The 13,637-nt window shown below is 34.9% G+C and overlaps 1 protein-coding gene across 2 annotated transcripts in view; it reads right to left on the minus strand.

The window, feature by feature from the left end:
- LRRC40 (leucine rich repeat containing 40) overlaps positions 1-13,637 on the minus strand; it is a 50,765-nt gene that overhangs the window by 29,500 nt on the left and 7,628 nt on the right. For both annotated transcript variants that reach the window (XM_066376555.1, XM_066376554.1), the window contains exons 3-7: positions 11,743-11,816; positions 9,789-9,918; positions 5,752-5,875; positions 4,658-4,800; positions 3,340-3,512 (exon numbers count right to left, since the gene is read on the minus strand). In XM_066376555.1, the coding sequence (XP_066232652.1) occupies positions 3,340-3,512; positions 4,658-4,800; positions 5,752-5,875; positions 9,789-9,918; positions 11,743-11,816 (644 nt within the window). The remainder of the gene's footprint in view (positions 1-3,339; positions 3,513-4,657; positions 4,801-5,751; positions 5,876-9,788; positions 9,919-11,742; positions 11,817-13,637) is intronic.

The raw sequence follows: 13,637 nt of genomic DNA on the forward strand, positions 1-13,637 counted from the left end.
AGGTCATTTATTAATTCTGTCAATATTAGAAGTGAAAATTATCTCTCTTCAAGCATTCAAATCTATGGCCAAGACATACCATATGCAATATGTACATTACGAAAAACAATTCTGATTTTTAAAAATAATTATTATAATATACAAATAGAAAAAAATCAGCTTTACCTAACTTTTCTCTTTCTACGAATAGCAAACCATTTTTGACATCCAAACACAAAACCTCAGACATCTAACTGGTGTACAATCCTAGGTAAGTCTGAGTCATATTTTTTGTTTTCATAGAAATAATTCTATTTCCAAACACAGGGTAGGACAAACGTAGGTTTACAAGTGTTTGTATGGAATATAAATAGTAAATAATACAGGAATAGTGCTTTACATATTCACAACTAACGGTAAACCTACTTTGCCCTTCCCTGTACTAAGGTTCTATTCCATTTTATGACTCTGCTCACTACCCTCCTCAGCGCCAACACAGGTCATGGATTCTAAACACTCGTTCTAAGACATTACGCCTCTCAAATCTCTCTTCTTTTCATTCTCATTGTCACCATAGTTTAGATCCTGTTGCATGTGAAATCTACATAGCCATCATGAAACTGCTCCTTAATGCTAAACATTTTTAGGTTAATCTAATAGTTTATTTAGATTTTCCACCTACAAAACCACTCCTATCCAATGTATCGCACCCATTATCACGAATTTATTTTGTAATGAGATCACAATAAAATAGGTTCTGTCCTGGCCGGTTGGCTCAGTGGTAGAGCATCAGCCTGGCATGCAGGAGTCCCGGGTTTGATTCCTGGCCAGGGCACACAGGAGAAGCACCCATCTGCTTCTCCACCCCTCCCCCTCTCCTTCCTCTCTGTCTCTCTCTTCCCCTCCCACAGCAGAGGCTCCATTGGAGCAAAGTTTGCCGGGGCACTGAGGATGGCTCTGTGGCCTCTGCCTCAGGCACTAGAATGACTCTGGTTGCAGCAGAGCAATGCCCCAGATAGGCAGAGCATCGCCCACTGGTGGGCGTGCTGGGTGGATCCGTTGGGCGCATGCGGGAGTCTGACTGCCTCCCCCTTTCCAACTTCAGAAAAATACAAAAAAAAAAAAATGGGTTCTGTACTTAACCTTTCAGTAGCTCTCCACCTTTTCAACTAATGAACACTGACTCTTCAGTTATTTCAAGGGCCTCTCCCACATGGCCTCAACTTATCTTTCAAGCCCTAAATTCTCACAAAATCTCTATTTGCACCCTATTCACTAGTTCAATTTGATTCCTCCCTGTTTTAATACATCCCTACAACTTCTGAACTTCCAAAGCCTTGTTTGTAGTTTCCTCCTTCCGAGTGATTCATTTTGACCACCTTACATGTGCACTTGAAAATTGTGGTCATCCTTTAAAGATCACTGGGTGGAACTAGAATGAAGCGTGCCTGAGTATGTTCTTAAATTCTGTGCCCTAGGCAATCAGCTTGCCTCACCCTAATCCAGGTGTGGACAACAGTTTTTGCCCCCTGGCCAGATTAGAAAGAAAATCCCCCCCCCCCCCAGACGAAATATTAAAATTTAAAAATGTTAACTACATAAACGATTCGTTTAAGTAAACAAAATTTTATTACATAATTTGTTTGAATGTGAGTGAAAAACATTTTAATATACAATTTTATTTTAATAAAAATATATTTTAATAAAAATATAATTACATACTGTGTAAATATCCAAACTGTATCACAGTCAATTGAAACAATATTTAATTAACAGAATGAGTTTGAAGGGGTTCTATCGCAAATAAAAGTTATTTCCTTTTACAAACAGCCTGGACACGTTTTCAGTTATCAACTGCAGCTATTGTCTATGCTACAATGCCACTTGACTCAGCCCCCTTGACCACAAAAATAACGAATTGTTTGACCTTGGGTGCGCACTGGCAAACTCCGCCTAAAAGAATGTGTTTCACATCGCCGCTAAACATCAAACAGTTCGTATCAAGTATAGATAAGTATAAAAGTTGTAAATCTTTATAATGAAACTTTTTTAAAAAATAAAGAAGTATCACGAATCCATTCAACCAATTATTGGAAGTTAATCCTAGATCAGTCACACGTGGAATTCTTTTCCGCGTGGAATTCACTTCTGCTTCTGAGTAGCTGAGATTTTAAAGTAGCAGAGAATATTAAAAATTTAATCACAGGCTACATAAACTCATTACGTGGGCCGGATCCGGCCCGCGGGCCGTATGTTGGCCATGTCTGCCCTAATCCCAATCCTAAAGATCATCTAAAAATGTTGTTTCTCCCACAAGCTTTACCCTGATACCTCTCAATAAATTGTAATTCCTGTATCTCTTTCAAGCCCACAATGTATATCTTTCTTGTGGCTCTATATTCATTTAACAAACTCAGCAAATATTTATCAGGCATCTTCTAGGTATCCGGGCACTGATCCAGAAGTTAGAACAGTGAGGAAAGCAGATCAAAGTGCAGCCTTCTGAGTATTTACATTCACCAGGTCAGAGTAACTTGTAAATACATTCACATTCAGCTTGCTGCCAAGGACAAAATCTAATTACTCTTTGTAGGTCTGTACATGATACCTGTTTAATATATATTTATGAAAAAAAGATCTCTACATGCTTTTTTAAAAAATATATATTTTGCCCTGGCCGGTTGGCTCAGTGGTAGAGTGTCGGCCTGGCATGCAGAAGTCCCGGGTTCGATTCCCGGCCAGGGCACACAGGAGAAGTGCCCATCTGCTTCTCCACCCCTCCCCATCTCCTTCCTCTCTGTCTCTCTCTTTCCCTCCTGCAGCCAAGGCTCCATTGGAGCAAAGATGGCCCGGGCACTGGGGATGGCTCCTTGGCCTCTGCCCCAGGCGCTAGAGTGGCTCTGGTGGCAACAGAGCGACGCCCCGGAGGGGCAGAGCATCGCCCCCTGGTGGGCAGAGCGTCGCCCCTGGTGGGCGTGCCGGGTGGATCACGGTCGGGCACATGCAGGAGTCTGTCTGACTGTCTCTCCCCATTTCCAGCTTCAGAAAAATACAAAAAAAAAAATATATATATATATATATTTTTGTATTTTTATTCATTTTAGAGAGGGGAGGGGGGCAAGAGGGTGAGAGAGAAAGAGATAGAAGGGGGAGAGGAGCAGGAAGCATCAACTCCTATATGTGCCTTGACCAGAAAAGCCTGGGGTTTTGAACCGACTACCTCAGCATCCTAGGTCAAAGCTTTATCTACTGTGCCACCACAGGTCAGGCTCTACATGGATTTTTTTTAGAAATATTTTAACATGTAAATTATGACCAAATACAGACAAGATTTCTTATTCATTTGATCTTTAAACTTACCTACTAATATCATTGTTGCTTAGGTCAAGCCTTTCCAATGACTGTAGTAGTGTAATTTCATCTGGAACAGATTTTAACTTGTTATCCCGCAGGTCTAGCACAAGGATAGAATGTAGATGCTTAAGATGTTCTGCTCCTAACATTTCAATTTGGTTTTCACCTAAGTGTAATTCCTACAAAACCAAAGATTAATCATGTATATTTCTGTATTCAATATCATACTACATAATAAAGATGAAATTGAAATATTAATTTCAAATCACTGAAGAGCACATGGAAAAAACTTTCTACAATACTAAGGAGCTTAAATTTTCAATTATGTTTAAGCTATCTTACAGCTAAAGAAAAATGAATAAGAAATGTTTCAAAATTTTTCTAGTAATTTAAAAATAATTAAAGGTTTAACTTGGTACAAAGTTCAGTTTATAAAACCAAAAAAGAGAAATGATTTAGTAGTTACATTTATAAATTTAATAAAAATACATATCCAAGAAGAATAATGATGATGGATCAAAGTTTTAAAACAAATCAGTGTAAGTTAAAAAAGTTACTTACACTGCAGTCAGTTAGTTATTCACCATTTTCATTAATGAGCATTATATAAACTTATAAATTTTCCAAGAACAGATCCTACAATTATCAAATAAATAAGTAATCTTATAAATTATAACTTTTTCATTTCCAATTCTGTCAGCATCCTGCATAAAAGAAACTTTTTAACACTAAGGCATAAAAGTACACACATAAAAAGGAAAGCAAAGCACAGCAAATTTAAAAGACAATGTTAATGCTTAATACTTAAAAACAAAAGAAAGTAATTAATTTTTAATAGGCCTGATTACGATAAAGCAACCATGAGAGGTGGCAGCTTAAAGAAATAAATACTGTATTTTATTAAATATTTTAACATACCATTTGGTTCAGAATTTTTTTTCTTATTTTCCTCCTTAAAACCCGAGGTGTGTCTTACGGTCAGGTGTGTTTTGTACCTACTCCTCCCTGGGATTCTGGTAGTCCAGCTCTCCTACAGTATGGCTCCACCTTAGCATGTTAGCCTCATTATTTACTACTTCTCCAGTGATAAACTACTCACCAGATAAAATGGACAAATTTCTTTCTTTTAAGTTGATTATTTTTTAAAAATCCATTATTAATAATACCATTAATGTATTTAGTCAAATTAAAATTCTGACAATTGTTTATATAGGAAAAACATAGCACTTATATATATTTCCATGTAAAAATAATATTAAAAATTTCATTTTCAATATTAACTTTAGGAAACTATATACTTATTTAATAATCAACTAAATAGTACCTTTAATAATTTACAAGAAAGAAATTCTGGTAAAAAACATAATTTATTCCTCCGCAAATAAAGCAATTCTAATGATTCCATGCCAGTCAATTCAGGAGGGATAGTTTCCAAGAGATTTGAATTACAATCCAAATGCTTTAATCCTGCAAAACACATTTAATAAAAAATAAAATTATTTTAATAGTGAAAAAATAGTGGTCTATAATTACAGGTACATTTAGAAAATGTATTCATAAACGTAATCGTAAGAACCTAAGTATCTGTGCTGTTGTATACTACTGTAATAATCAGGAATCCTAAAATAACACTAAATTAAATAAATATAAACAAAGATTTTTTACATTTAATTATAAAGATAATTAATTTTAAAATTGTTTAATAAAAGTTCACGTCATCATTGTAACAGATTTTAAAAAACAAAGTACTTTGGTATCTCAAGATATTTCCACTCAACTTATGAAAAACGGTCGAGACAAACAGTTTTAACTATTGGTATCACAAGGCTCCCCTAAAATATCAACTCGATTTATGCAGAATTAACTTATGAATTCCTATTATAAATGACAAATAACTATTCATCTAAAGTAAAACACACTATTTTATAAATTCACCCCAAAATGATCTGTAATCAACCATACAGAATTTAGGCAAAACTAGACTATCTCTTATCATTAATTATGAACCATAAGTATGAACCATATTAATGATGAACCTTAGGTTATAGGTAGAAACACCTACAAAAGGGGACTAACCTCTTAGTAAATGTTGAATGAATGAGTGAAAATACAGCAAAGCTCAAAAACTTAATTTCTCAGGTATAAAATTTTATCACAAGAATAAAAAATTTATCACAATTTATAATAATATTTTATTTTCCTATTTTTGATTTGCCAAAGTATCTTTTCCGTGTTAATTATTTGGGAGGTAGCTAAATAATAATGATCTGGAGATAATCTGACTAGTTGCTATTGTTTGCTTTTACCGTTATAAAATCTATTATTTTACTTCTCTACAACTAACTATATTAAAATTTACTTGTTTAAATGTAAATTGTACCAACTTCAAATTACATATTTTTTAGAACAGAGATTTACTTTTCATTCCACTTATTTCTGCTGGCAAATTCTTCAGTTGATTACTGGAAAGATTGAGTCGCAACAGGGTGGAGAGAGAAGAAAAACTAGCAGGAACCGTTGTAAGACGATTATTCGAAAGATCCTTTAAAAACAGAACGACAGAATGAATGAGTACATAAAAAAATAAATATATTATCCCTAGAGGGTACTTCAGAATTTTGCAAGAATTGAAACTTTATTTTAATAAAACCCTATGTCCGAGGTGCTACGTTTTGTAACCCTCATTTACTGACAATTTCACAAATCGCCATTCGTTACCTCAGTGCTCTGTGGACCCGCTACATACCAATAACGTAGCAGAGAGAAATTAGAATGAATTCTGAATTCAGGAATAGTTTACATGATTTATTAATACTAAATCATGCATGCTATATTATATATCCTGTTTTCAATGTAAAAAATCCATTTGTTTATTCAATATGTATTTAATACCTGTGATAAACTGGGCAAACTCTATGGATAAACTATAATATAAAATGGAAAAAAATTTTGAAAAAATGGAAAAAAATTTTGAAAAAGTGAAAAAAAAATAAAAAAAATTCATTATAAAAAATAAAGCTGAAAATATGGCCATTTTAATATTTGAGGAAAAAATATTCCCTGTTGATTTTCTGATGATCTCAGCAGTCTTCTTTGACTAAGTCCAGAAGCCTACTACACTACTGTTCATTCATTCAAAATTGCTTAACTTTTATACTTCAATGTTTAAGTCATTGTTTCTGTTATTTCTTTCAACAGTTATGAGGTAATTTTTTTGAAACCCCTTTAAGAGACAAGGTTATATGCCTGACCAGGCAGTGGCGCAATGGATAGAGCGTTGAACTGGGATGCAGAGGACCCAAGTTCAAAACCTCAAGGTCGCCACTTGAGCGTGGGCTCATCAGCTTGAGCATGGGGTCGCTGGCTTGAGCGTGGGATAATAGACATGAATGCATGGTCGCTGGCTTGACTCCAAAGGTGACTGGCTTGAAGACCAAGGTCTCTGGCTTGAATCCAAGATCCCTGGCTCACACCCAAGTTTAATGGCTTGAAGCCCAAGGTCACTGGCTTGAGCAAGGGGTCACTTGCTCTGCTGTAGCCTCTCACCCCCGTCAAGGCACATATGAGAAAGCAATCAATGAACAACTAAGGTGCTGCTACGAAAAATTGATGCTTCTTATCTCTCTCCCTTCCTGTCTGTTTGTCCCTCTCTCTGTCTCTCTCTGTCACAAAACAACAACAAAAACAATGTTATAAATCAGATTAATTCTTATATTTGAATTTGGTGTAAGTCCTTTACTAGCTATCAGCAAACTATTAGGTAGGACCAGTAGTAACAATAAATAGGAAATAACTTAAAGGAAATGCTTTCTGAAGACTTTCAATTGCATTGTATAACTCTAAATAAATATGATTAGAAAATGTAAAAATGCCAGACCAGCATCTAATCTCTATGAATTAACAGGTTACTAATAAATACTGTATAAAATTAAAAGTTGCTGACACTAATGCAATGTAGTATTCTGGATTGTATCCTGGAACAAAAAAAAAAGAACATTACCTCTTATTATTTGAGGCAAATTCTGAAATACAGAAAAGAAGAAAACAATATTAATAGTCTCACTACCCTGAATGATGAGGAACATGTGAGTATATTCCCTTCCGGTTCTTACTGTAAAATGTGTCCTTGTGGAGCTGAACTTTAACTAAAATACTATGTAGTATAGCATTTATTTTAAAAATTTAATATTTTGTCATAATTATTTCCCTGCAACATTAAAACTTGTTATAAATAAAATTTATATAATTACATAATATTTAAAAAGAGAGCATTAGTAAAAAAAACTGGGAAAATCTAATAAAATCTATAGTTTAGTTAGTAATATTGTACCAAAGTTAATTTCTTACTTTTTACAAATGTCCCAGGATTATGCAAAATGTTAACACTAAGGAAACCTGGGTGAAGCAAATATAGAAACTCTGTACTATCTTTACATTTCCATAAACCTAAAATCATTGCAAAATAAAAAGCTTAAAATAAAAGTTTCTATCAGAGAAAATATAGTAATTCACAAAATTACTTTAAAGAATCCATTATCAGCAAATTACTAGTAAAGTTAAACATTTAACTACTGTAGTTAATAATTAAATTAGATGTAAAATACAAGCAGTATTTATGCTGCCAATTCTTCAATAAATATTTATTTAGTTCCATTAAGCTAAGTAGTTTTTACATAACTAAGAAATGTTACTAGTGTAAATTACTACAGATGATTATACTTTTAATGTTTTAATATATTGTTGCTCATATCATGGGTTAGTTGATAGTGAGTCTTTAAGAACACAATGCTCAACTAAAACATCCTTTGCTACCTGTAATCCATAAGGGGAAATAACTGGGAACTGCTATGGTTTATTAGAAAGTCTACTTCTTACTGTAGAATCTTGAACAAAAAAATCCAATTGCTACCCTTTGTCATCAAATTTTTAAAAATCTGATAGTCCCTCCTTTGCCATTTGTTTTATGCCTTTTACTTTCCAAATCTTATCTCTAATCTAAACAGATTGACAGAGATACTAAAGAAATGGTTGATGAGACTATGCATATTTCAAACACTACAGCAGATAAAGGAAAATATCAAGAAGGATACACTTACAGAAAAAAATAGAGGTAAAAGAAATAATTGTTCCTTTAATAAAAAATAAACTTTGGCCCTAGCTGGTTAGCTCAATAGTAGAGTGTCAGCCCAGCGTATGGATGTCCCTGGTTCAATTCCTGGTCAGGACACACAGGAGAAGTGTCCATCTGCTTCTCCACCCTTCCCCCTCTCACTATTCTCTCTCGCTCTCTCTCTCTTCCCTCCATCCTGCAGCCATGGCTCGATTGGAGCAAGCTGTCCCGGGTGCTGAGGATGGCTCCATGGCCTCAGCCTCAGGCACTAAAGAAGAGCTCTGTGGCTGAGCAACAAAGCAACACCCAAGATGGGCAGAGAATCACTCCCTAGTGGGCTTGCTGGTCAGGGCGCAAGCAGGAGTCTCTCTTTGCCTCCCCTTTTATCACTGAATAAAAAAATAAATATAAAGTAAAAAAATAATTTTTTTGAGGCTAAAATGACATAAATGAGTTTTCTAAATATGTAATAGGAACAAGAACAAAAGTATAATATTAAATAACTATGTAGAGTAGATATTATTAGAACATCTGATTTAATATACTTAAAGTCTTTCAGATAAGATATCTCACATTGGAATGTTACTCCTTCAGTGGTAAAGTAGAAAAAAAAGTACACTTTGGAGTCAAACTATCTTATGTTAAAATCCAGCATTCCTTAATTATTAGTTGAATGGCTTCCCATTAGTTACTTTTTTATAAGCCTAGTTTCTTAGTTTCTTTCTGAATTAGGGGATAAAACTATCTACCTCACCTATGTAAAAGTATAAAACAAAAAGTCTATTGTTTTTATAATAATAATATGATTAAAATTGTATTTATATTCCTTTACAGTTATTTCTATTTAAGATGTGACACAGATATAATAAAAATTTTGCCAGATTATGAGGCCAATTTTAAAAAATAGAGGAAAAAATAAAAAATAGAGAAGAAAAGGCAGGCCTGAAAGGGATTATCTAGGTGTTCAGAGGAGCACTCAGAGGGCAGAAAAGCTACAGGGTCTATAAAGAGGAAGTGAAATGGGGATAGAAAAGGGAATTGGTCTATGCTAAAGACACCTTTCCTCTAATTTGCTAAACCATAAAAGCCTCTGAATAACAAAGTGATCCTTATCACCCCTTTCCCAAACTCTATTCCCACATTAAAGCCTAAGTGATGTCATAAGAAAACACAGAAAAATACACATTTACAATTACTAATTTAATAATCTAATTGAGATGCATTGTTTTTGGTAAACTATCATATAATCAGTTGCCCTTTTGCTCATGATTTCAATCATACATCCAAATTCTCAGCCTAACGAAAAGTCCTATAAGCCCCAAATTATATAAAAACAATGACATACCAAATCTTCTAAATTGGAAAGTTGTTCAAATCCCTCTGGTATGCAAGTTAGTTCATTATGCTGGAGATACAGGCCCTTCAGGTTTCTTAGATGTGTAATTTCTTCAGGGAGTATTTTCAGTTTGTTATGACTATTAATTAATAAAATAAATGCTGAATAATTTGTTGACAACATATTAAATATTTATTTTTTATGCTAACCAACTACATGAGCTCATTAAAAATATGAAATATAGCTACTAATTTTAAATGGTTATCAAATTTCACATCCTAAAAGTATACACACAGTAAAATAGTAATCTAAAGTAATCAAATTGAGGATTTCAAAGAAAACAATAAAGAAATAAAATTTTTAACCACATAAATAATTTGTAAACTTTTCATTGCTTGCTTATAATAAACTCTTAATTTTACATATAACGTGAAAGATACAATGGACTCTCAATATTTTACAATTCTGATATGATATGCACACATACACTACAATGGACTCACATCTTATATGGCATTATAATTTAAACAGCACTCAAGACAAAAATAGCTATTTCTGGCTGAGGACCAAACATGTCCCATTTGAACATAATATGAAACTCCATTCCTTGTATTTAGTTTTAACTTTTCAGTTCAGTCCTTCTTTAGAGCTATTTAACTTATTGAAGTCACTGAGGATAATACACTCCCTGATAATTAAGAGACGACGACTTAACTGGTTCCCAGATTTATCTCAACTACTCACTTAGGAATTCTACTCTATTTCCATGCCATATACAATTATTTAACAAATACTGGAGACTGTATAAGGGGGTAACTAACAGTAACTTTAAGTTATATTAAGATGAAACTAGTTGAAACAAAAATGTCAAAAGATGTGTGCTAAAATAACCATAAAACATTGTCAAAAATTGGTGACTACTGCTGGTTATGTAATTGAAATCTTTGAATATTTGATAGGGATCTAGTTGGGCTGAGTTGTAATTCTAACTCTATATTTCCTCCATTTCCTTTCCTCACTTATTTCCTCTACCCTAATGTTCATACTCAGTGAAAGCTAACACTAAAGCCACACACACTCCATTCTCTTTCACCTCCTTTGTAAAGAGAAGTTTTAATGTAGTTCTATATAATTTGCACTTTTTTATGTGTAGATATTTTTGTTGATTTATGATGATTTTAAGTTTTTCACCAGATAAGAGCTGTTATTTGAGGTACTGTTTTCCTCAAATAACATACCTCGGAAAACAGAGAGTTGGCTATGCTACGTTAGATAGATCTGTACCTATATCTATTTTATAAACCATAGTTTTCTAATTATGTTTTGAATTCTTAAACCTTTTTGTTTTTTCTTCTAAATAAAATATCCCCTAACCCATTTTCTCCTAATCTGTGTACATACAACATATCAGGCAGTTATTCTTTTTTGAAAGTCTGGATGTGTAATAAAGAGCCTTAGTCACCTGGCCCCCCTATACACCTATTAATGAGTACCAGAAGCATACCCACTGAATACCAGGAGTCCTCAGAAAGATTAAAAACCACTAATATTAAAACCATGAAGTTTTTCATCATTAATGAAAGAACCGTTTTCAATTTCTTCCTATTGCTTAAAACTTAGATATTTTTTTAGAATATCAAAGTAACTTAAAACTTAAGATATCAACAGAGAGGTACAAAAAAAAAGTTTTCTGAAATATCACATAAAATTGTTTCATGAAAAATAAAACAAAAGTATTTTTAAAAAATCAACTGTACTAAAAAAATAAGTAAATCAACTGGCCTTAGATTTATAAAACTGAAAAACGTAGGCAATTCTGAAACAAAAAATAGACAAAAATAATCTAATCTAAGAATTAAACTTACAATTCTTACTTTGCTTTAACCACTTTCTGAAATAATACAATACATTCTAGTGTTAGAAAAAACTTTTAAAGAATATTAGAAATAAGTTTAAATCTTACCTGACATTAAGTTTCTGAAGATTTTCTAATTCTCTTATAGCAGAAGGAAGGGATGTCAGCTGATTGTCATGTATCTAAAAGTTATGAAAAGAATTACTATCATATTGCCCTGGCCAGTTGGCTCAGTGGTAGAATGTCGGCCCGGCGTGTGGAAGTCCCGGGTTCGATTCCCGACCAGGGCACACAGGCACACAGAAAAACTGTCCATCTGCTTCTCCACCCTACCCCTTTCCTTTATTTCTGTCTCTCTCTTCCCCTCCCGCAGCCAAGGCTCCATTGGAGCAAAGTTGGTCTGGGCACTAAGAACAGCTCTGTGGCCTCAGCCTCAGGCACTAGAATGGCTGGCTCTGGCTGCAACAGAGCAATGCCCCAGATAGGCAGAGCATTGCCCCCTAGTGGGCGTGCCGGGTGATTCCCAGTGGGGAGCATGCAGGAGTAGGTCTCTGCCTCCCCGCTTCTCACTTTGGAAAAATACAAAAAAAAAGTTACTATCTCAAGTCTTATACTTAACCATATATTAGCTTTACCACTGTGTTCAACAATAATCCCATTCTTCTGATTCAATAGCGTCATATTGGGTACTTGAAATTTGTTCTATGTACAGAAAAGGAAAAGAAGTTTGAAAAGATCAAACTGCTGTTCAGATATCATCAAGTATGCCATCACTATTAAATATTACAATTAAAAAAACACCTCATTAAGTGAAATTTCCATCTCAAATGAGAGCTGGAAGGGTTAGAAACTAACAGCCCTCCGATGGCATGATTTATGTCAACATATACAAAAAAAATAAATGAGAAGGAGTTGAGGAACTTCTCTCATGTTCTCAAAGAATCATGTTGTTTTCAGGAACCTTAGAGAACACCTAGGCCAATCCATTCACTTTTCAAATAAAGAAAATAAAAATCTAGAAATTTGACTAAATCCAATTTTTCAGACATGAACCAGATGATATTTGAGGTTCCTAAGTAAAGGACATTAGATGTGTGTGGATTGTGAAATAAATTACTCATGCTTTATCACATGACATGGCAACTAGAGCCTAAAACATAGACCCTGAATAAAGTCACAAAAATTTAAGTTCAATAACTGAAGTCAATGTTGAAAGAAAGTTAAATAAAAAAATAATCTTGGCCTGATCAGGCAGTGAAGCAGTGGATAGTGTTGGACTGGGACGCAGAGGACCCAGGTTTGAAACCCCAAGTTGCTGGCTTGAGTGCGGGCTCATCTGGTTTGAGCATGGCTCACCAGCTTGAGTGTAAGGTCTCTGGCTTGAGCAAGGGGTCACTCACTCTGTTGTAGTGCCCCCCCCCCCCAACAAGGCACTTATGAGAAAGCAATCAGTGAACAAATATGGTGCCACAACGAAGAATTGATGCTTCTCATCTCTCTCCCTTCCTGTCTGTCTGTCCCTCTCTCTGTCTGTCACAAATAATAATAATAATCATCTTGCCTGACCAGGCAGTGGAGCAGTGTATTGAGCATCAGATTGGGACTGGGACGCAGAGGACTTAGGTTCAAAACCCCGGCTTGCGCATGGGCTCATCCGGCTTGAGCAGGGCTCACCAGCTTGAGCTCGGGGTCGCTGGCTTGAGCATGGGATTACAGACATGACTCCGTGGTCACTGGCTTGAGCCCACGGTCTCTGGCTTGAGCAAGGGTCACTCCCTCTGCTGCAGCTCCCAGACAAGGCACATATGAGAAAGCAATCAATGAACAACTAAGGAGACTAAGGAGCTGCAACAAAGAATTGATGCTTCTATTCTCTCTCCCTTCCTGCCTGTCTGTCCCTGTCTGTCCTTCTCTGTCTCTCTCTCTCTCTGTCACACACACACAAAAAAATAATCTTAAGTACCACTGACCGTTGAACAACATGAGTTTGAACTGCACAGTTC

The sequence above is a fragment of the Saccopteryx leptura genome, chromosome 3 (genome assembly GCF_036850995.1).
Source record: "Saccopteryx leptura isolate mSacLep1 chromosome 3, mSacLep1_pri_phased_curated, whole genome shotgun sequence".
Classification (NCBI taxonomy): Eukaryota; Metazoa; Chordata; class Mammalia; order Chiroptera; family Emballonuridae; genus Saccopteryx; species Saccopteryx leptura.